General features: G+C 33.5%; 4 protein-coding genes across 4 annotated transcripts; all 4 read left to right on the forward strand.

Moving 5' to 3' along the window:
- The first annotated feature begins 902 nt into the window (after positions 1 to 902).
- LOC118037089 (protein SGT1 homolog) lies at positions 903 to 5,291 on the forward strand. The gene is made up of 10 exons (XM_035042971.2): positions 903 to 1,228; positions 1,526 to 1,595; positions 2,875 to 2,999; positions 3,149 to 3,275; positions 3,497 to 3,593; positions 3,689 to 3,754; positions 3,986 to 4,127; positions 4,590 to 4,672; positions 4,770 to 4,874; positions 4,982 to 5,291. Exons 1-10 carry the CDS (start codon positions 1,072 to 1,074, stop codon positions 5,087 to 5,089), a joined length of 1,080 nt encoding a protein of 359 aa, XP_034898862.1. The 5' UTR covers positions 903 to 1,071; the 3' UTR covers positions 5,090 to 5,291.
- An 877-nt stretch (positions 5,292 to 6,168) lies between these two features.
- On the forward strand, positions 6,169 to 10,014 carry LOC118037088 (uncharacterized). The gene is made up of 6 exons (XM_035042968.2): positions 6,169 to 6,227; positions 6,302 to 6,559; positions 7,760 to 7,874; positions 8,829 to 8,947; positions 9,583 to 9,642; positions 9,738 to 10,014. Exons 2-5 carry the CDS (start codon positions 6,336 to 6,338, stop codon positions 9,632 to 9,634), a joined length of 510 nt encoding a protein of 169 aa, XP_034898859.1. The 5' UTR covers positions 6,169 to 6,227; positions 6,302 to 6,335; the 3' UTR covers positions 9,635 to 9,642; positions 9,738 to 10,014.
- Positions 10,015 to 12,684: 2,670 nt separating this feature from the next.
- On the forward strand, positions 12,685 to 14,443 carry LOC118037087 (UDP-glycosyltransferase 88A1). Its single transcript, XM_035042967.2, has one exon. It carries the CDS (start codon positions 12,839 to 12,841, stop codon positions 14,276 to 14,278), a length of 1,440 nt encoding a protein of 479 aa, XP_034898858.1. The 5' UTR covers positions 12,685 to 12,838; the 3' UTR covers positions 14,279 to 14,443.
- Positions 14,444 to 19,893: 5,450 nt separating this feature from the next.
- LOC118037085 (UDP-glycosyltransferase 88A1) lies at positions 19,894 to 21,532 on the forward strand. Its single transcript, XM_035042966.2, has one exon. The coding sequence runs from the start codon at positions 19,949 to 19,951 to the stop codon at positions 21,395 to 21,397; it is 1,449 nt and encodes a 482-aa protein (XP_034898857.1). The 5' UTR covers positions 19,894 to 19,948; the 3' UTR covers positions 21,398 to 21,532.
- The last annotated feature ends 725 nt before the right edge of the window (positions 21,533 to 22,257 follow it).

The raw sequence follows: 22,257 nt of genomic DNA on the forward strand, positions 1-22,257 counted from the left end.
TAAAGTTTGAGGCTATAAATTAAAAAGATTAATTCATTTTTATTTATAAAAAATTAAAATAATATTGTTTAATTTTTTAAAAATATTAATATATATTCAATCAGGTTTTATCTTCCTAATCCGGATTTTTAACAAGATCATTCAAATTAATTCCCTCATATATTTCTTCTTAAATCTAAACCACTCCAGTTACTGATTTCTTGTTTAACCTTAAAGATCAGTTTGGATTTTATCAAAGTGGTATTAATAAAAAAATCCCAGGAAAATTTTACCTTTACAAATTGGACCACCATCTAATATTTAATAAAAAATTACGCTATACGGCAAAGATAATAATTATTAATGATTAATAGTATTTATCTAATATATTTCATATTTTTATTTAAATAATATTTATTATCTTTGATTTGATTAATATTTATTATCTCGAGTGCAGCTCTGATTTTGATTTTAAAGATTTTATAGTCGAAATTTTTAGGCATTTATACGGCAGGCCAGTCCTTGACAAACTTAATTTTTTTTTTTTTTTACTGATTCATTTGTATTTATCTAATAATTAAGTGTTTTTTTTATATATTTTTTTACATTGTCTCTTGTTATAAGGCGAACAGAGCATATGAGTAAAAAAAATACAGCATATACAAACATGCAAATTATTACATAAACTAATTCTAACTTTATTAATATCAACAAAAAAAATACAAATTCATACATATATATAGATATATATATGTATATGTATTTTTTTTTTTTCGCTGGAGAAAACTTTCATGCTATTATACTTGAAATCGGATTTTATAACTATTGTTTGCGATAGTTTAGGGGTAAATTTGGTATTCTAATAATAATAATATTAATATAATATCAATATCAATATCAATAATATAGTAGAGTCCACAAGTATATTAAAAAAAAAGTGTGGTGAGCACTGAGCAGACTTTAGGAGCAGCAGCAGTAGCTCAAGTCAATCATATTCTCTCCTGTTCTTCCCCTCTCTCTTTCCGCGTTCTAGATCCTTCCATTCCGTCCCCGTCTCCGGCTTCTGTGTTTCTTGGTTTTTGAAAAGAATCAATGGCGGATCTGGAGAAGAAAGCGAAAGAAGCATTCATCGATGACCACTTCGAGCTAGCCGTAGATCTCTACACGCAAGCCATCGCGCTTAACCCTACCAATCCTGACCTCTTCGCCGACCGCGCGCAAGCCAATATCAAACTCAATAATTTCACCGGTAACCTAACCGTAGCACTAACTGGACAATTTCTCTCCTCTTTTTAGTTATTCAGTTAATTCTCGCTCTATCTCAGTTTTGCTCTTTGTTTTACTTTTTTTTTTTTATCGTAATTAGTTATTAATTGCGACAGATCTCTGATTCTTTTTAATCTTTTTTTTTATCTTTATTTTTTTTGTAAAAGAAGAGCTGATTTTAGAAGATTAATATTTTTTAATTAGGTTATAGTTGTGATTTTTTTGCAGATTTGTTTGATTTTGTGATTTTATTAATGAGAGACTGAGTTTTTGTTTGTAGAGGCTGTTGCGGATGCTAGCAGAGCAATTGCGTTGGATGCTTCCTTGGCTAAAGCTTACTTGCGGAAAGGGTAAGTTCGCTTCTATTTTTTAACGGTTTTTGAGTTGATGAATGTGTGTTTAGGGTATTAATGGGATTGTAAGTGTAGTTTGAAGTGGTTTGGCTGTGTGATTGGTGTGTTCTTGTATGTGAAATGTGGGTTCATGATAATTCTAAAGAAAAGTTGTATTCTTGTAGTAATAAAAGCGAGATTGCAAACGTGAATGGATAATTCTGTATCGATTTCTGTTTGATTATTAAAGTTATTTTTCAATAAAGGGGGGTTGTTTTGGAATATGTGATGGCTCGAAGACATTATCATTTTCGCCATAGCTATAAAGATAATCTCATGCGTGTTTTGCCATCATAATCATTACTATCCACAAAACCTGGCATTCACCTGATAGTCTCTTTGGCATCAACAGGGAAACCTTATTGCAGTGGCCCCATGTCTAGTCATAACTAGTGTTGCAACTGATTATTGTGACTTTGGGATGAGACAAAGAACTATATGTTCGAGATTGGGTTTGTGCATCCAAATATTAAATGGAATGCTATTTATACCTCTATTTTGGTAAATGCACTCAACAAATGAATCATGGAGCATATTTTAGCATAACTTCATTGCTTCATGGTTCTTTGTCAGTTTGATTTTCAATGTACCAGCATCAGATTTCTTTCCTATTTCGGCTGTTCTGTTTTCCTATAACCATGTGATGTTTTCCTCTCTCCTGTATTATTTTGACCTTCATTCACTTTTATCTATAGAATGTCAGTTTTGCTTTTAGAAGATGGTTACGAGTCAAAGTGATCATTATTAGTGCAATGTAAAACTTTTGCGCTTGCAATCCCTTTGGAGCAAGTTAGAACTTGAGGATGGTGATTATGGTACTCCTTTTTATCTGCTAGTGTTTTGCTTTCTGGGACTATCATTAGGTATTGTTTTTTATTTTTTCCTTTTGTTTTCTGGAGATTAGTGTGCTTGCTCACATTCTTCATTGGGTAACGTGTGGGGTGAAAAATTATAAAATTCACTTGACAAGCAGGTAGATTGGAATTTTTACTACATATTTTAGGTTCTGATAGGGTGAACAAAGTATTGGAAGCAATGCTTTTTACGGGAAAACTTCTTTAAAAGGCTGCATAGGCTCCGTTATGCTCAAGTTTGTTGACCTGTATTTAAACTTGTGGCCCTTGGTTTCACTTCATGTGTTTGAGGTGGTGCATTTTTACCCTTCTTCTCATGAATGGTCTGGTTCTGCTTGCTGGATTTTCTGACTGATTTTCTGTTGGCACTCTCTCTGTTGCAGTATTGCATGTATGAAACTTGAGGAATATGAGACTGCTAAGGCAGCATTGGAAGCAGGCGCGTCTTTGGCACCGGGAGAGTCTAGATTCACTAACTTGATCAAAGAATGTGATGAGTGCATTGCAGGTATGTAGTTCTCCTTTTCCAGTATCAGTGTGAATACTTGGTCCATTTATTCATAATTGAAACAAAATTGTTTAGGACAGTATTGTTGTGTTTTTAGAAACATTGTCGCTTTATCATGATCTCATAAACGGATTTTTATGTATTTTCAGAGGAAACTGGTGAGTCGAAAAATCATGCAGCAGTTGCCCCAGTTAACACTGTTTCCATAAAAGATGTCGAGCCAGAAGACACTTCTAGTCAGGCTCCAATGGTAATACCTTCCAAGCCAAAGTACAGGTTAGCACAAATTTGTGCATGTGTATTTTTTGCAGGCACCTTCAATACCATGGTTTATGATTTCAAAATTTGTTCGGGTGACATTAAATTTGGCAATGCTGGTGAAGGATTGCTTCTATCTTAAAACTTCTTAGTATTGCTTCTCATTTTAATGAATACTAGTAATTTAATGTTTTTTTTTTCTCAAATGAATTATGCAATTGATCTTCTGTGTTGTACAGGCATGAATTCTACCAAAAGCCAGAAGAGGTGGTTGTGAGTATATTTGCAAAGGGCGTACAAGCCAGTTGGATTACTGTTGATTTTGGTGAACAGATTGTATGCACTTCAATTAGAACTCTATTTCTTTGTTCATTTTCCTGGATACAAGGAGCTGAATTTATAACTTTTAAAGCATGCTGATTGATTTGCAGCTAAGTGTTAGGATTGAGGTTCCTGGTGAAGATGGATATCATTTTCAACCTCGCTTATTTGGGAAGGTATTAATTGAGATTCATGTTTTGGAATCTTTTGCTTGTTTGAGCAGGCTATAATTTTTAGATCATTTACCATTTGCTTGTTTGACTAGAGAGGAATGGAGGGTTATCTAAAATAATTAGCATCTAGTACTACTTTCATTCCGAGTCTTTTCCCCTGTAATACCATAGGGGCAACCTTCTTCTACTCTTTTTTTTGGCTACTCATTGTGGAGGCAAAATTTATGCAAACAGATAATACCTGACAAGTGCAAGTATGACATCTTGTCCACCAAAGTTGAATTTCGACTTGCAAAAGCTGAACCAGGTCTGCACTGGGCATCTCTTGAATACAACAAGGAGACAGCAGTAGTACGAAGGATTCCTGTATCCTCTGGTACGTCAAATTGCTAGCAATACATTAATGTATCATCAGCTATGTTAAATACGATTAAAATACAACTATTTACTGATATGAACTGGAGTTTGAACTGATTGTGGAATCCATTCTTGTATTTGTGAGTTTTAATCTATTCCATTTTCTCAGCTAACTTCGTTCATTACTTAGTTTATTAATTTTTCTATTCCAAGTATTGGTGAAATCCTTGTAACTGATCTTGAAGTTCACTTGTGTAACTAGCTTCAAGAGAATCAATGAATTGTTCCAGGAATATGCCATGTAAGATGAGATGCATTTCTCAGGGTTCAGGGTTTGTTTTGGAACTGTGTGTGCTAGAATTGTATGTTGGTGGGATCAGCGTACTGCTAGTAGCTTGAATTTGTGCATGCTGCACTGTCCTTGCTAACATTGCTTTACGTCTCTCTTTGATAAATTTGCTTTTCATGATGTACGGTGCAGAAATTGTTCAAAAGCCTACCTATTCCTCATCAAAACCAAAACGAGTTGATTGGGACAAGCTTGAAGCTCAAGTAAAGAAGGAGGTAAGTAACATTTACTGATTCTGTACTCGTGTTTTGTGTTCATGTTTTACAAAAGATGTAGAGAATCGAAGTGTGAGATATAATTGATGGATATCAGGAGAAAGAAGAGAAGCTAGATGGGGATGCAGCTTTGAACAAATTTTTCCGAGAAATTTATCAAGATGCTGATGAAGACACAAGAAGAGCCATGAAAAAATCTTTCGTAAGGCCTTTGAACACCCTATAATTGTTTATGAAGTGATATGCAATCATTCAAGAGATGGAACAAGCTGCCTAATATTTGCTGTGCTTTCTGTCTAACAACAAAAGGTGGAGTCCAACGGCACGGTGCTGTCGACAAACTGGAAAGAAGTGGGTACGAAGAAGGTGGAAGGAAGCCCTCCTGATGGGATGGAGATGAGGAAATGGGAGTACTGAGCTTGTGTTTTGGTAATGGGGAATGTGCTGTAAAGAACATAACAGTTAGATTTTGTTCCCTGAACGATGGTTGTTTTTTTTCCTTGCTTGAAAATTCTGAGCTAAAAAGAATTGGTTGACGGTTGTGTTGTTGGGTGATCCGATGGTGTTATTGCAGAAAACTGCCGCTTCTGTGCAATGTCTAAAAACTTTACTGCTTTCACTCGTCTAGCAAAGTGGTGTGTGTGTGTGTTTTGAAAATGACCGTCAGGGTTAATGGTTAAATAACTCAAATCTATTCTTTACTTAGAGATTCTTGTATTTATCACCGTGTTCTTCTATAATATAAAAATCCCCAATATATCCCCATCTTAATTTATTATTTTAGAAATCCCCTTGAGCTATGCAATAATATGACTATAACGAATTTTTAAAATCCTAAATCTTAAAATTTTTGTATGCTATCTTGAAATGATAGAGAATTAGATGCTACACAAATAATGTATATAATAATAAAAATAATCGAGTGACCACAGCCACTCATCTATTAAACAGTAAATAAATATATGTGAACAAATGAAGTTATTATCTAATAAAACCCAGCGGTTGCAGAAAACGTCTTTAAGCATAAAATTGATTTATTTAGAAAAACAATAGATTTATGCATCTTAAAGAACTTTAACAAGCAAATCATTTAAAAATGAGTATATCAATCTAAGAGATGCTTGTGGAGCTATAATTTTAATCAAACCTTCATTCAATCTTGATTGACCTAATCTTTTTTTTTTTTTTTTTAATTCAAATATTAAAATGTGCATTTCGTTAGATAAAGATACTACTAACCACGAAACCTAGTAAAATTAAATTTTTTATTGTTTATTAATAAAAATTAAAAACTTACCTTACTTTAAAAATAATGAAAAACAGCATTACATGAGATCTTTATAGAATTTACCATCATATTATTGTAAAAAAGAAAAAAAATATTAAATTAACAGATTGAACAACACACAACATTTTCCTTTCCAAATAGGATGGATTTAAAATAAAATAAAGGCGTCGACGACAGGTCGTTTGAAGCTCCCAAATCTCCAAAGCCCAAAAAAACTAGAAAGCTTTCTTCCTCCGCCCTTCCACTCGCACCCTGTTTCTTCTCCAGGTAACCTCAACGATCTACAAATTTCTCTGGTAATTGTTGTCTCTCGGTATCTTAAACTTCAGTTCTTCGATCAGGTTCAGAGAGATTCATCGTTTAAATCCCAACAAGATGCAGTTTTTTGGAGGGTCAGACATAAGTCCATCACCACCAGCACCAACTGCTTCAGGGAACAATGCACACATGATGTATGTCTTTAACAGGAACGGCGTTTGTTTGCTTTATAGAGAATGGAATCGCCCACTTCACACTCTTAATGCTCAGCAAGACCACAAGCTCATGTTTGGTTTGCTCTTCTCTCTCAAATCCTTGACTGCCAAGATGGATCCCACAAGGTTTTTTTCCCTCATTTCTCTAATATTGTGTAAATTTTCTTGCTGCTTTGTTACTGGGATTGCTGAATTTTGATTAAAGGTTCAAATTTTGGGAACTTAGAATGGTAATTGAATATGGTCCCACAAGGTTTTATTTATTTATCTCTGTTACTAAGTAGCTTTAATTTTGAGTAAGTTTCGATTCTTAGAATCATGGGGTGGTGATTGAATGTGATTTTGGTGCATGGTTGCGAAGTGGTTAGTTCTTCTTTAGGAGATGTAACATCTGGGATGCTCTCTTCTTATGTTACTTGGCTGGTTGTGATTTTGTATTAAATTCAATTTTGAGAATCATGGAATGCTGATTTAATGTGATCTTTGGGACTGGTTGAGAATTGGGATGGTTCATCATTAGGATGTGTTATATCTGGATGCTTATTTTGATACTGAGTGGTTGAGATTCTAAGTCAAGATTCGATTTTGGATTCAGTTGCTGATTAGTTATGAGTGATATTATAGGGATGTTATTTATTTATAGCATTTGAGATTTTGTTGATTTTTTAAAATCATAGAATGGTATTGCAATATTTATGCTGATTTATATATATAATTTGAATGGTTGTGGTATTTTAGTGAGTATTCAGTTTTTAACCATGAATGATGAATGAATGTGATTTTGTTTCATGGTTGTGAAATGGGTTGTTGTTCTTTAGGATAAGTAACATTTGAGATGCTCTTTCTGATACTGGATAAGGGGAAATCTTGAGTAAAGATTCAATTTTGAGATTCATAGAGGATATGATCTTAGTGCATGATTGTGAAATGGGGCTGTTGATTTTTAGTATATGTAATGTTTGAATGTTCTTTTTAGTATTGGGAGCTGTGACTTGTGTAAAGATTATTTTTTAGAGTCCATTGCTTGTAATTAAGGATGATCTTAGAGAATGTTTGAGGACTGTGATTTGTTAATCATGAGGATATGTAACATTTGCGTGCTCCTTTTGATGCTCGGTAGTTGTGATTTTGAGTAAAGATTCATTTTTTGGATCTTAAAATGGTTATGATTTTAGCGAGTGGTTGTGAAGTGCAGAAGGGATTAATTGCTTAATTTTGTTCAACTTAGATAGTTGAGAGTGATATTTTAGGGACTTATTCGTAGCATTTGAGATTGTGTTGATTCTATCATTATTATTACTTTTTAATTCTTTGTTGGGTGTGCAGTATGGATAAAGGAAACCTTGGGGTGCCTCAATTACCAGGACAAGGTTGTTCGTTTCACAGTTTTCGTACAAACACATACAAGCTTAGTTTCATGGAAACTCCTTCTGGGATAAAGGTCAGATTTTTGTACTTTATATGTTTTCATGTGTGTGAATTTCAATTATTTTAAGCATTCATTTGCTTTACATTTTTGTTGAGTGCTTGATTGTTAGTTTGAGATCATGCAATTTCAGTTTTTGGGAAGAGGTTTTGGTGAAAAGTGAGTCCATTAGTGGGGTTTCCTGCTAAATATTGTAACTGGAAGTCTTGCTAAGTGGATAACGGAACGAGAAATCAATTATGTTAGAGAAGTTCTCATGTCACTCATGATGCCACTGTAAAACTCAAGTTATTCTTGATTTTATCGAAGGCTCAATCTCTTCTTTCAGTTTGATTGGATACCTGATATGTATTTTATCCCTTAAACATTGCAATGTTGCCAAAGTGATGTGATATGGTTTCCAGTATGGTGGATGATGTTGTGGAAATGCTTCATTTAATTTGTACAACTCTAGAAGCTTATAATTTTGTTTTGAGATATCATAGAACTTGCCCATAAATCAGTTACAAACTGGTTTACATATTTATAAGAAATTGGGATGTGCTTAAATGATTTTGATTTACCTCAGAACTTGCATTGACTTGTTTTTCTCATAGCTGGATTTTATTACTGTTATGTTTGATCAGCAACTCTTAATTCTGATTAATGTCCAGTTGCAATTAACTTTTCAAACAATGCCATGAATAGCAGACTTGTACAAGTGTCATGTTTGATGAGTAACTCAATTCTTCTTGAATTCCAGTTCTAATTAAAGCTTTCAAAAAGTACTATGAATAAAATCCACATAGTTCAATTGGCTGTCTGATTGGTTGAGGAATGTAGTTCTTGGACATCCCATTTTACCATTGCAGCTTAATGGCCTCATTCTCGAAAGCAGTTTGATTATGCAAGATCTAATTCCGTAGCAGCTCCAAGTTCTTGTATTTTGTTCAATTGTTATTCTTTTTAATCAGCATTAGGTTTGTGCAGATTATCCTGATTACTCATCCCAAAACTGGTGATCTACGGGAATCCTTGAAGTACATTTATAACTTGTATGTTGAATATGTAGTCAAGAATCCAATCTACACTCCTGGAGCCCCTATCAGGTGATGCAAAACCCTACTTTGTAACAAAGCTGCATGCAGTGTAACACTACTTGTAGTACATTAAGGATGAACAATCAGTGTAGCTGAATTTATCCTCACTGACAAAAGATTGTCACGAAATAAAAAAAATATTCCTTTTCTGTGTATCCTTCAAGGAGGTATGCTGAAAAATTCTTCTTCGTGTACTTAAGTTCTGTTCCCAACCCAAAAAAGTGTTAATGGGATATAACCTGTACTTTGTTTTGTGTACTCAAAAGCGATACCTCTACGCCCTATGCATTTAGCTTTACCTTTTATTGACCTTGGAGGATCCCATAGCTCCCCATTCACCAATTCTGAACTGCTAGTGCACAATGCAAAGCTCAATGGTAGATGATTGAAAGATTCAGTCGCATCTCTGCATAAAAGCACAGTTCTTTTTTTTTTTTTTTAAATTACTAATAGTTAATGTCCGGCCCTGTGTAACTCCAAAGTAATCCACACACATATATACACACACATGCATACATGTATTCATGTGTTTTCTTCTATCCTCCGTTGATAATTGCTTGTACTGAATTTGATTAGTTTTTCTTCTAATAGTAATAGCTGGATGATTGTTTTTAACTAAATGAATTTGTTTTTACTTTCTGTAGGTGTGAGTTGTTCAACACTTCTCTTGATCAATATGTAAGAAGCATTTCATAGTCCCTCAGGTAGTAAACTGTTATCTTGTTATCCTCTACAAGGTGCATGATTTTGATTCTTGTTTATACTGAACAAGAAATAAGTGAGGGTTTTCGTATTGCAGTCTTCTCTTCAAACCAAGACCAAGTGGAACTGGAGATTTGGTTCTGCAAAAGGTCAGCGAAACTGCCTACTTTCCGTGGATACTTTGTGACAGTATGATTTCAAGAATGTTATAGAATTGTGATGCTCTTTCATTCTAATTGGTGAACTTAGGCATACAGTTTGATGTTGATTTCCATTATTAAGGCACTGATTTCTGTGTCAAAATCAGTGGTGAAAAACTTGGGGAGCAGGGATATTCTTAATATAATCTGAGAATCTATCTGTTTTTAGTGAAAGATGCTTTGTTGTGATCTAGATAGAACTTCATTGTCTGATGTGGTAGGACATTATGGGCTCTGAGTTTGTTGAATATAAAATTGCTGTGAATCCAAACTAATCTTGAGCAGTTTAAAGTTGATTTAACAAAAGCTTGGACGTTTTCATGAAATTTTTTTAAAGGAAAGACGTGGACACATTGCTGCAAGTCATAGAAACAAAAGTTTGTTTTCATGATGGGACTCTGAAGTCTGAAATTTTGTGGTCCTCCCTTCCTTTCCCACTCCCTGCCCCTGTTTTTCTACTGATGGTCCTGGTAACTACTTGTCTAGGAAAGATAAATACATTTTTTGGCTTCCTTTGTGGTGAAAATGTAGAAGATATCTTGTGGCTACAAACAACCATGGAATCTGACGTTAGTGCTGGCTACTGTTTAGGGCTTAGATTTCTGATTTCTCTAGCCTTAATTTTGTCTAGATTTAGGAGTTTAAGGTTTGGTTTCAATGGTTGTTTGCTACTTTTCTACTGTCTTTGCCGAGTATGAGAAACCAAGGTGAAAGACTTGATATCAATTATTTAATATCTAAACAAATCATTGAAAATCTTGGTGGAACCGCACATAGCCGTCCCTATTCCATGCCAAGATGCTGCTTCTAGCCTCTCTTTTTTTCCTATTAAAATATACAGCCATAGGAAAGGCCACAAGGAGCCATAGAAGAGGCCACGCTTCTCCGATTGGCCATTTGATATCTATGGTGGAGCTAGGCAAATTTTTATTGACCCAGCAACCTTCCCTATCTATTCACATGCTTCTGTACCCACCAACCTTATTGTTGAATCGGAAGAAATGAAACTTCCGGGTTTGATTAGCCGAGGTTCGAGGAGCGAGTTGGAGGGTAGATGGAGTCAGAGAAAGCTAAGTTGGTTTGGAAGCGAACTCTTGCTGTGAAAAATGCAGCCAAGGCTGCACTGAGGGCGGTCAGGTCCCTGCATCTGGCTTGTGTACGTCGTTTTATCTGTGAGGTTAGTGTGATCATGATGCCCTTTGCCAGGTGCCCACTTCAATAATTAATTCAAACAAATCATAGCCAGCCAAGGATCTTGAAACGAAGATTGTGATCATTATAATTTATTATTTTATATATTTAAGAGGCTGGAATCCACTGAACTGATGTCAAGACAAAATTCAGCAACGCGACAAAATCAATCAATTAGAACACCTTGAAAGAAATTCAATTAATCCATGAATGAAACTGCCAAATTTATTTAACTGGTGTTTTCTTTAAGGGGAAGGACCTGTTTTTTTTTTTTTTTTTAATTGTAACCAAAGCATAAGGAAATTTATTATTATTATTATTAAACTCGATCCTTTTTTCAAAAATAAAATAAAATAATATTATTTTAAAAAAATCAAAGAGCTTTAACCAAATAAATCGAGTTACAGGTCAACTAAACAACTACCATCATAAAATCATGATATAATGATCTTCAAAACCGAAAATGAATTCCACAGGAGCAGGTGCTGTCATGATCAGTCAGCCACTCATCATATCGATTACCTTCAAGATGATGTGAGAAATCTTTTATTTCCAGTACCGAAGGGTCACTAGCAGAAGAATTATTGGCACCATAAATCGCAAAGAGAATAGCTTAGTTGAGCTGTCATTACAGCTGTTGAGCTCGAGTGGTATTTCTATCCTTTTATCTTAGATTTTCCATCAGTTTTTCACTTGACTTCTATTTTCTCTATCCTTTATAACAAAAAAGAAAAAAGAAGAAGAAAGGACAGCCATGTTTATCCTGTCAAAATCGACAACAGCAATCATAAGAGAAAGAGTGGTGATGCACGGCATTGCTTGGTAACTAAGCATGCTTTCTTCATTCACCTAGCTTCTGATATAATTGCTGCCGACATATGGGGTCTGAATTGAATCACAAACAAAGTTTGACAATTTATGTAATGGTGTTCGACATTTTGCTACTTCTCTTCCCATAATTACAGAAGAATTTGTACCTAAATTGTGTTTTCATACATCATTACAACTAGGGTTGTTAAACCTGCTCCAGCTAGACATGTTAATTAACTGGTGTTTTTCAATTCAGGATTTAGCCTGGGTTTAGTTTTAAAATAAATTAGATTGGATTTGACTTGGTTAAAACATGGTTAGTTTAATCAAGATTCAATTTTATTTTTTTAAAAAGAAATTCAAAATAATATTGGTTTATTTTTTTTAAAAATAAATCTTGAAGCCATGGATAGCCTTGTACCGAAACACACGTTTAATAACTTTGAGTATAATAATACTACGTATGACTATAACAATTAGAACAATGGGAATCAAAATACTGAATGATTCATCTACCTGTATTGAAATCTATATATATATTTAATACGGGAAATTGTCGCATCAATACTAACTTATTTCTCACAAGTGACAGCAACAAACGGTAGCATTGCATCAGTTAATAGGGATTCATTAATTAAATCCAACACGAAGCTTCGTGAATGTTGCAGACTTCCACAATTTCAGGCACGTATACAATTACCATTTGCTTGTATGTTTCTTACAAGCGTAGTCGTGACAAAACATTCATTGTAGCACGTTTCAATCATGACTTGTCACAATAATGCCCGAGATGTGAGAGATCCCACTAAAGAATTCAAAAAGAATTTGATTGCAAGGAAGATAGGGAGGCTTAATTGCATGTTCAACAATTCAAAACCTAATCTTATCACCTTTTAAATTATTGTTTTCTCACATTTCAAATATGTTGTCCACTCACTTCTCACCCCATTCCAAGATTTTGTAGCGCTTGTTTCTGTTCAATCTCTCAAGGAGAGCAATGGAGGAAGCGCTAGTTCTGTACCCTTCACCACCTATTGGCCACTTGGTTTCTATGGTGGAGCTAGGAAAACTTATACTCACTCACAGACCATCTCTCTCCATTCATATTCTCATTGCTGCATCACCCTATGTTGCAGGCAAGGCTGATAAATACATGGCCACTGTTTCCGCCAATGTTCCTTCCATCGATTTCCATCATCTCCCCATTGTTACACCAGTTTCCACCAATATAACCCACCATGAAGAACTCACTTTGGAGGTCCTTCACCTTAGCAAACCTCATGTTCATGAAGAGCTCCTCAACATATCCAAAAGGTATAAAATTCACGGCCTTGTTATGGACTTCTTTTGCACCTCGGGTCTATCTGTGGCCACTGAACTTGACATCCCCGGTTACTTTTTCCTCACTTCTGGTGCTTGTTTTCTTGCCTTTTTCCTTCACCTCCCTACCCTTCACCAAAAAACCTCCAAAAGTTTTAAAGATATGAAAGATCACTACCTTGATATTCCTGGCTTGCCACCACTTCTTGCTACTGATTTGCCAAACCCTTTTCTTGACCGGGACAATCAGGCTTATCAACACTTTCTTGATTTTGCCACTCAGTTCCCTCAAGCATCAGGAATTATGATCAACACATTTGAATTGCTGGAGTCCAGGGCTGTTAAGGCGATATCAGATGGGCTCTGTGTGCCTAATAATCGCACACCGCCAATTTCTTGCATTGGTCCATTGATTGTAGCTGATGACAAAAGAGGTGGTAGCGGCAAGAGTAGCCCTGAAGATGCGCACGAGTGTTTATCTTGGCTTGATTCCCAACCAAGCCAAAGTGTTGTGTTTCTTTGTTTTGGTAGCTTGGGGCTATTCACCAAGGAACAGTTATGGGAAATAGCTACTGGGTTGGAAAACAGTGGTCAGAGGTTCTTGTGGGTGGTTCGGAACCCACCTTCTCATAATCTAAAGGTAGCCATCAAAGAACAGGGAGACCCTGATTTGGATTCTTTGCTGCCTGAAGGTTTCTTGGAACGAACCAAGGAGAGGGGATATGTGGTCAAGTCATGGGCACCACAAGTGGAAATTGTGAATCACAGTTCAGTAGGTGGATTTGTGACTCACTGTGGGTGGAATTCTACACTTGAAGCAGTCTATGCTGGTTTACCAATGGTGGCTTGGCCATTGTATGCAGAGCAAAGGCTGAATAGGGTAGCGTTAGTGGAGGAAATGAAGCTTGCCTTGTCAATGAATGAGTCTGAAGATGGATTTGTGAGTGCTGATGAGGTGGAGAAGAAGGTTAGAGGATTAATGGAGTCCAAGGAAGGTAAAATGATTAGGGAAAGAGCTCTTGCTATGAAGAATGAAGCCAAGGCTGCACTAAGTGAAGGTGGTTCTTCTCATGTTGCTTTGTCCAAGCTTCTTGAGTCATGGAAGCATTACAAATGACTTGAGCCTGCTTGTCTCCTTGGCCTGTTCTACCTTGGATTCTTGGGTGGGATGGTGCAACCTTATCTTTTGTCTGTGTAACTTCTCGAAATTAATGTATCAATGATGTCTTTTGTAAGAAAATAACACTACCATCAGACATGGAATTGATATTCTTATGAATCATTATGTTTGTATCCACCAACCTATTTTAAAAAGAATTCCATCCCCAAACTCAATCATAATCCTATTACTTGTATCAATTTTAATTATTCTTGGTTTAAAAAAAAAAACAATCAAAGGATTAAATAGCTAGGATGGTAAGCATGGTTTAAATTTGAAAGAAAGACGTGAAACAAGTTTTTGTAATGAAAAATTGTCGGTCAAATCCTTAAAAACAGGGACAATTAATCTTCATCCAAGCAAACCTCAAATTAAGAAACAAACTATACCCGGAGAAGTTACTAGCCGAGACTTATTTTCCATTTCATTGTAATAGTGTAATTATTATTTTATTTTTAAAAAAACAATGAACTAAGCTTCTGGGAAAAGATTGTCTTTTTACTATGTATAATTGTCGTTAACATATTGCATGGGGTTATGTTTGTCATTAATACATAGGCAATTACAATTTAACCTTAGCATAAATAATTCTAATGCTTTTGAATTATGAATGGTTTTGTCCATTTATCTTTTTGAAACAGTGCAATTATTTTAGTGTCCTTGAAGACAAACAACACAACTTTCTCATAAAAGCTTTTTAGTCATTATATATTAGTTTTATTATAGATTCAGAGATTGTTTAGCGGTAATATTATAATAAACATATATTTAATATTATTTAAAAAAAAAACTTACAGGCACACGTCACATTGTCATTATGTGGACAATCCCTAAATAATTCAAGTAGCATATATAGGGTTATCCAGCCACCAAACTCCATCTTTCAAAAAGGTGTTAGGAAAATCTCAAAGTATCGACGATCATTTTTTTCCTTCTTCTCTCTCTACTACTCAAATTTTGTGCAAGTTCTTGCAAAATTTCAGAACAACCCTTCAATTGTTTTTTCCTTCATATTTGGTCCCAATGCTTTTGATTATTATTATTTATTTTACAATAAGGTATAAGATTATAAATTATTTTCAACTTCACCCCTACTATTTCTTAATTTATAAATAGTCTTTCAAATTAAAAATGCTTTTCAATTTCACCCCCTACCATTTTTAAATATATAAATAATATATCAAATTAAAAATATTTTTCAATTTTACCCCCTATGATTTTTTTTAATTTTTTAAATTTTGGTCCTTATTCTTTTAATTGCTACTTATTTTATTTGACATCATTTTAATTTTTTTTTATTTCATCATCCTTGAGTGTTTTTCCATCAAATTTTATCATTATTTTTTTTGGTTGCTATTTGTTTGCTTTTACATGTTTTTTCATTGATATTTTTCATTGATTTAATCTTTCAAAATTAAATTGATTGAGAATTAAGCTTCTTGATTTAATTTGGATTCAAGATTTCACTAGTTGTGAGTTTTAGAGACTAGATCATGTTTAGGAGGTTCGTTCGGGTTTGTTTGTTTTTTTTTTCTTTTTTTAAGGTGATTTTTTTTATCTTTCTTTTTTTACTTTGTTCTGTTATTTTTTTAGGTTTGCCTACTATTTGTTTCAATTTCACTTTTCTGTTATTTTTTGAGGTTTGCCTACTATTTGAATGAATAATCTATGAAATTATATTTTTTTTTTCAATTTAACACCCTTATGATTTTTTAATATTTTAAATTTAGTTCTTATTTTTTTTAATTGTTATTTGTTTTTTGGGTTCATTTTTAATTTTTTTTTTCTAATTTCATCATTCTTAGGTTTTTTTTTTTATCAAATTTTATCTCGATTTTTTTCTTTGTTTTTTTTTTTTTTTTTACCTTTGCAAGTTTTTTTAATAATATTTTTTTTACTAATTTCATCATTCAAAATTAAAGTGAATGATGATTGAGTTAGTTGAATCCGAATCCAAGATTTTATGGGTTGCGATTTTTAGAGATTAGATCAAGTGTATGAGATTTTTCTAGGTTTGTTTGTTTGTTTTTAATTTTTTGATGATGTTTTTTAATTTTTAATAAAATGATTAAGTGAATTTCTCATGTAAATCATACAAAATGAAATAAAAAACACACAATATTTAATTGATTAGTACACAAAATTCTCATGGTCCAACTTTTCAACAAGACTTCGCGATCAATGCCTTATAATCTATTGGCTGTCAACCTTTTTAAATTAAAAACTTGTTCAATATCCACGGAATCAATATCCACGGAATCAATCATAATTAATTCTAACTTGGGCAAAGATCACACTTTTCCATGAGACTTTGCGATCAATGCCTCGTATATTGGCTATCAACCTTTTTAAAAATTAAAAACTTGTTCAATATCCACGGAATCAATCATAATTAATTCCGGCAGTACAACTTTGAACGAATATCTATGAAAGTGAAATATTGGTTTATTAATTCATCGTTATATATAATCTTCAATGATGCATTTATACCAAAACTAATTCTCTGTTTGGATACTGAAGAGATGTAATTTGGGTTATCATCATCATCATCATCATCATCAATGGTGAAAGCAAGGGCTGCTTCTATAGGGCTGTTCGAGCACCACGAGAGGTCGTCTGCCAATTAATTATCATGTTTGCATCAGCTTTAATTATTTTTGGTTAAAGAAACAATTAAAGGATTAAATAGCTAGAATGGTTTAGGATTGAAAGGACATGAACAAAGTTTTTATAACAACATGATATGAAAATTATGATTTCAATTTCTAATCTGTAGAACCTTTAAAAACAATGGTGGACCTCAAACGCTTACAAATGCACTTCTAAAACAACTAGTACAGTTAAACCTAGAACAGTTTGGGTTGAATAAAATATCAAGGAATGAATTAAATTTATCTACTTGATTAAAAATCCGGTGTTGAGCTGGTTAATTAGACCTGAAATATTATATTTGAAAAAATAAATAAATATTAATACTTCATTAATTAATCAAATAATTCTCAATCAATCAAATATTCAAGAATAAAATTGAAAAAAACAAATTCAATTATACAAAAGGATTTAAAAAAAAAAAAATAACAATTAAAAAATGAGGATCAAAATCGTAATAGAAAATAAATTTTATATTTTATTAAAAATTAAAATTGAAAAGAAAAATCAATTTAGCATAAAGACTCCAAAAAAGCAATCAAAAGAATGAAGTTCAAAATTAACTTGAAAAATAAAAATAATTTTTTAATTGAAAGGTAAAATTGAAAAGAAAAATAACTTTAAATAAAAAAAAAAAATCAAAATAACTTGGATAAAAGTTAAGGATGCACATTGTTAAAGTGGCTTTAGGCTTTACCATCAAAATGGTGCACTATCATTCCATCCATCGCATTATGTGATTGATATCATGTCATGTGCTAAACAGTTTTTAGTAATATGAATAACTCATGTAGTTTAAGTGTAATTGAGAAGCATCTAAGTTTTCTGTGTGCGACAAGAGACCTTCCTATGTTAGTTACGGGTTTATAATGAAAATGTCCATATGTTCTACGCTTGGTCAACTCTACATTTTCAAGATAGTAAAACTTGCACAAGTTTGGATACATGTCAATTTTCTAGTACCCTAGACAAAAGGGATTTCTTCATGGACTTAGTATTATAGAAGTTCTCTTTCAGCTTTTTCCCTCTAAGTAAAATGCTTCTCGTCCATTCGACAATTCTGTCATAATCAGCTTCACTCAACCCGTGATCTGACTTGATGTTAAACACTTATGCAACGACCAATAATTTACTATGATTTGTGCAACCATCTCATATTGGTTCGTAAAAAAAAAACCTGGGTGCATTTGTATTAGATTTTTCATATACAATTGGATATTGACCGACATGAATCGAAATCATTCTCATTGCATTCATAACCATATTCCTATAAGGATTTTTATTATCATCTACAACTCTATACACGTTGCTAGAACTAAAAGTTGACCCAACCATCCTTTCTACCATGATATCGTGAAGAGCATATAGTTCTCTTTGTGCATACCAAAACATGTATTTTTCCATGAACCTTTTTTTTTTATATAGAAAATACATTATTACAACATCTAGATCGAGAAACTTTTATTTTACACCTTTTGCATGGACATCTAATACCCTCTCCATTAATATTTCTCGGATTAGATAATGTATAATTAATAAAATCCTGAATTCCATTACAATAATTCACCATTCGCAACCATTGTGGTGAATTTCTATGCATTCATAAACGATCATCCATTATTTATATAAAACCTATATAAAATAATGATTACAACATGTATTAATTAACTACGTTAATTAAATAATTTGTAAAAATATTGATTTAGCTCAAATTTATTCAATATATTTTAATAGTACTCTTAATTAGTTATCAATTATCTACATAAATTTAAATTTCTACACATTTACCAAACTTTTTAACTCGGTAGTAAAATTAACAAAATATAAAACGGACCCATTAAATAAGTCATTTACAAACAAATACTCTTTTAAAAAATCTAAAACAAACCTTAACAAGTTCAAATTATAAATCTATGCAACAAATTTGAATGAGAAAAAAAATTATAAAATAAGTAAACACCCAAAGAAAATAAATATACTACACAAAATATGTAAAAAGTAAACCAACATTTTGAAATTGAGTTTAAATAAAAAAGAGTATATTTATTTACTTAAAGTGGAGAATCTTTAATAAAATTTAAATAAGAACATGGATGCTGATAAACTATGTTGCAATGACCAGATTTGTTGTGAGGGATTGAATTATGTTGAGATTTGGGGAGGGGATGTTTGTTCCAAAAAATAATACATAAGAAAAAAAAAGAAATGAAGGAGGGGGAGAGAATGGTCGAACGTCAGATCATAAATTAAATATTACTGATAGCATTACCGACCAAATTATTCTGTCAACAACTTCGTCGGTCATGCTATCGATAAAAATATCACGTCACCGTATGATTTTTCTTTTTGAATTATATTATAATATTCTTTGTTATTCCCTCGGTATATATCAACATAATTTTTCTATTGATGCTTACCAATAAATAAAAGGATGAAAAATTTTGTTAGTAAATATTATCCTAATATACTAATAAATTTTTTTATCGAGTGTTTTTATTTATATTTGTAAATTTTATGTAGTATTTCTATGATTTAAAATATGAACACAATAATTTCTATGTCAATGAACGTGAATTTCAAGATTGAAATTAAGGCAAGCTTGGTAGGAGATGTGGTTAGCTTCAATAATTATGAAAGAAAAACAAATAAAAAAATAGTAATCCATTCAAGTGCTAGCTTAAAACGTGTTTGGTAGTATGATAATGATTATTTTTTAAATAATTTTTGTGCTAAAATATATGTCAATGACATTTTTTTTATTTTTTAAAAATTATTTTTAAGATTAGTATATCAAAATGATCCAAAAAATACAAATTATATTAAATTTTAATAAAAAAAAACTTTTAAATTTTTTAAAGATATAGATTGAAACAGGTTCCCAAACACTGCCTAGTCTAGTCCCACCCTGTCCCCTCCTTGTCTATAAAATTCTACAGAGAAACACAGAGGAAACACGGCAGGGAGCTGAGCTAGACAGCCATGGACGAGGCAGTAGTTCTCTACCCATCACCAACAATCGGGCACTTGATATCTTTGGTGGAGCTAGGCAAACACTTGCTCACCCACCAACCCTCCCTCTCCATTCACATACTCATGCCCACTGAACCATACAGTGCTGGCAAAATGGATACTTACGTATCCTCCTTCTCTGGCACCTTTCCTTCCATCAAATTCCACCATCTTCCCACTTTCACCCTCTCTAACACCTCCGCAACCCACCATGAAACCTTCATTTTTGAGGCCCTCCGTTTGAGTAAACCTCATGTGCATGAACAACTCCTCTCCATCTCCAAAAACTATACCATTTGTGGAATTATTATAGACTTCCTTGCCACTTCTGCTCTCTCTTTGGCTACAGAAGAACTCAACATCCCTGCTTATATTTACATCACTTCTTGTGCTTCATTTCTTGCTTCTTATCTTTATCTCCCTACCCTTCATCAAAAGACTACCAAAAGTTTCAGAGATGTAAAAGAGTTCCATGATATTCCAGGTTTGCCACCAATCCATGGCACTGACATGGTCAAGCCATTTCTTGATCGTGAAGATGATGCCTACATAAACTTTCTTGATTTTGCCATTCAAACACCACAAGCCAAAGGAATTATCATCAACACTTTTGAACTTTTGGAGTCTAAAGTTATCAAGACAATATCAGATGGACTCTGTGTGCCTAATAATCGCACACCGCCACTTTTCTGTGTCGGTCCATTGATTCTAGCTGAAGGGCAAGGAGCAGGAGGTGGAAGCAAGAGTAGTTCTGATGATGCTGTGCCTGATGAGTGTATAACTTGGCTTGATTCCCAACCAAGCCAAAGTGTTGTGTTTCTTTGTTTTGGTAGCCTGGGGCTGTTAACCAAGGAGCAATTAAGGGAGATAGCTATTGGGTTGGAAAAAAGTGGCCAAAGGTTCTTGTGGGTGGTTCGTAATCCACCTGCCAATGATCTTAGTGTAGCCATCAAAGCACAGGGAGATCCTGATTTGGATTCTTTGTTGCCTGATGGTTTCTTGGAACGCACCAAAGAAAGGGGACTAGTGGTGAAGTTATGGGCACCTCAAGTAAAAATTTTGAATCACAGTTCAATAGGTGGATTTGTGACTCATTGTGGGTGGAATTCTACACTTGAAGCAGTGTGTGCTGGTGTGCCAATGGTGGCTTGGCCATTGTATGCAGAGCAAAGGCTGAATAGGGTGGTGTTAGTGGAGGAAATGAAGCTTGCTTTGTCAATGAATGAGTCTGAAGATGGATTTGTGCGCGCAGACGAGGTGGAGAAGAAGGTTAGAGGATTGATGGAGTCTGAGGAAGGTGAACTGATTAGGGAGAGAGCTATTGCTATGAAGAATGCAGCCAAGGCTGCAATGGATGAAGGTGGTTCTTCTTATACAGCCTTTTCCAAGCTCATTGAATCATGGAAGCATGGAAAATAAAATTTACTTAGAACTGATATAATATAACTCTAGTTGCTGTATTGGTTCTCTGGTTTTGCTTGTAATATCATCACTTGTTATGGTGCTGTTTTGCTTAGCTCTATTGCTTCATGAATAAAACAAGAACGTTTACCATGGTAGGATTCTTCATGAGAGTTCAATGGGGGCATGCCAAATAGTTAAAAGGCAATTTTCTTAATTATTCTCATATGATTAGCCAAAACTTAAATTCAATCAACTATTTGCTATATATCTTGAGAACTTCACTAATAAAAAAATTAAAAATTTAAAACTTTGATTCGAGTTGATTTTTAATTTATTTTTTTATAATAATTTAATTAAATCTATTTGAATATTTTATGATTCAATTGCTCTAATTAAACTCATATTAATATTAAGTTAACAATAATAATTTTTTTTAAAAAATTAAACTAAATAGTTTAAATTAAGAATATTGATTTGAGTTCATTTAACGATGTAATAACTCGAGCTCTTTTCCGATGAGACCGAGATGGTGGTGGGCTACCATGTTAGCTAGGTTGTCGAGGAAGATAGGGAAGTTTAATGATATAAATGCTTGTGCGTCCATAATAGTCAACTCAGTTACATTATTTAAGGGTTTCTTGTGCTCGTTGTGGGCTTGCTGAGGAACATATTCAAAGTTTGGAAGTGAAAATGGTTTGTGGAGTGATGATACTGCTGCTGGTGTAATGGCAGTGTTCATGGGAGCTTTGAATTTTTCAATATTTTTTATTTTTATTTTTACTATTTTAACGTTTGAATTTCCAAAGTTCTTTTAATTAAATGCTCTTGTTAGATTTTATTAACAATATATGTACTATTGCGACCATTAAAATGGA

Source organism: Populus alba, chromosome 17 (genome assembly GCF_005239225.2).
Source record: "Populus alba chromosome 17, ASM523922v2, whole genome shotgun sequence".
In the NCBI taxonomy this organism is placed as follows: Eukaryota; Viridiplantae; Streptophyta; class Magnoliopsida; order Malpighiales; family Salicaceae; genus Populus; species Populus alba.

What these genes read in the sequence shown, in the direction of transcription:
- LOC118037089 (XM_035042971.2), top strand. Translation starts at nt 1,072, where the DNA reads ATGGCGGATCTGGAGAAGAAAGCGAAAGAAGCATTCATCGATGACCAC. An exon ending in TTGATTTTGGTGAACAGATT is followed by an intron (nt 3,594 to 3,688) that starts GTATGCACTTCA and finishes ATTGATTTGCAG; the next exon opens with CTAAGTGTTAGGATTGAGGT. An exon ending in AAGCTCAAGTAAAGAAGGAG is followed by an intron (nt 4,673 to 4,769) that starts GTAAGTAACATT and finishes GATGGATATCAG; the next exon opens with GAGAAAGAAGAGAAGCTAGA.
- LOC118037088 (XM_035042968.2), top strand. Translation starts at nt 6,336, where the DNA reads ATGCAGTTTTTTGGAGGGTCAGACATAAGTCCATCACCACCAGCACCA. An exon ending in GCCAAGATGGATCCCACAAG is followed by an intron (nt 6,560 to 7,759) that starts GTTTTTTTCCCT and finishes TTGGGTGTGCAG; the next exon opens with TATGGATAAAGGAAACCTTG. An exon ending in AAACTCCTTCTGGGATAAAG is followed by an intron (nt 7,875 to 8,828) that starts GTCAGATTTTTG and finishes AGGTTTGTGCAG; the next exon opens with ATTATCCTGATTACTCATCC.
- LOC118037087 (XM_035042967.2), top strand. Translation starts at nt 12,839, where the DNA reads ATGGAGGAAGCGCTAGTTCTGTACCCTTCACCACCTATTGGCCACTTG.
- LOC118037085 (XM_035042966.2), top strand. Translation starts at nt 19,949, where the DNA reads ATGGACGAGGCAGTAGTTCTCTACCCATCACCAACAATCGGGCACTTG.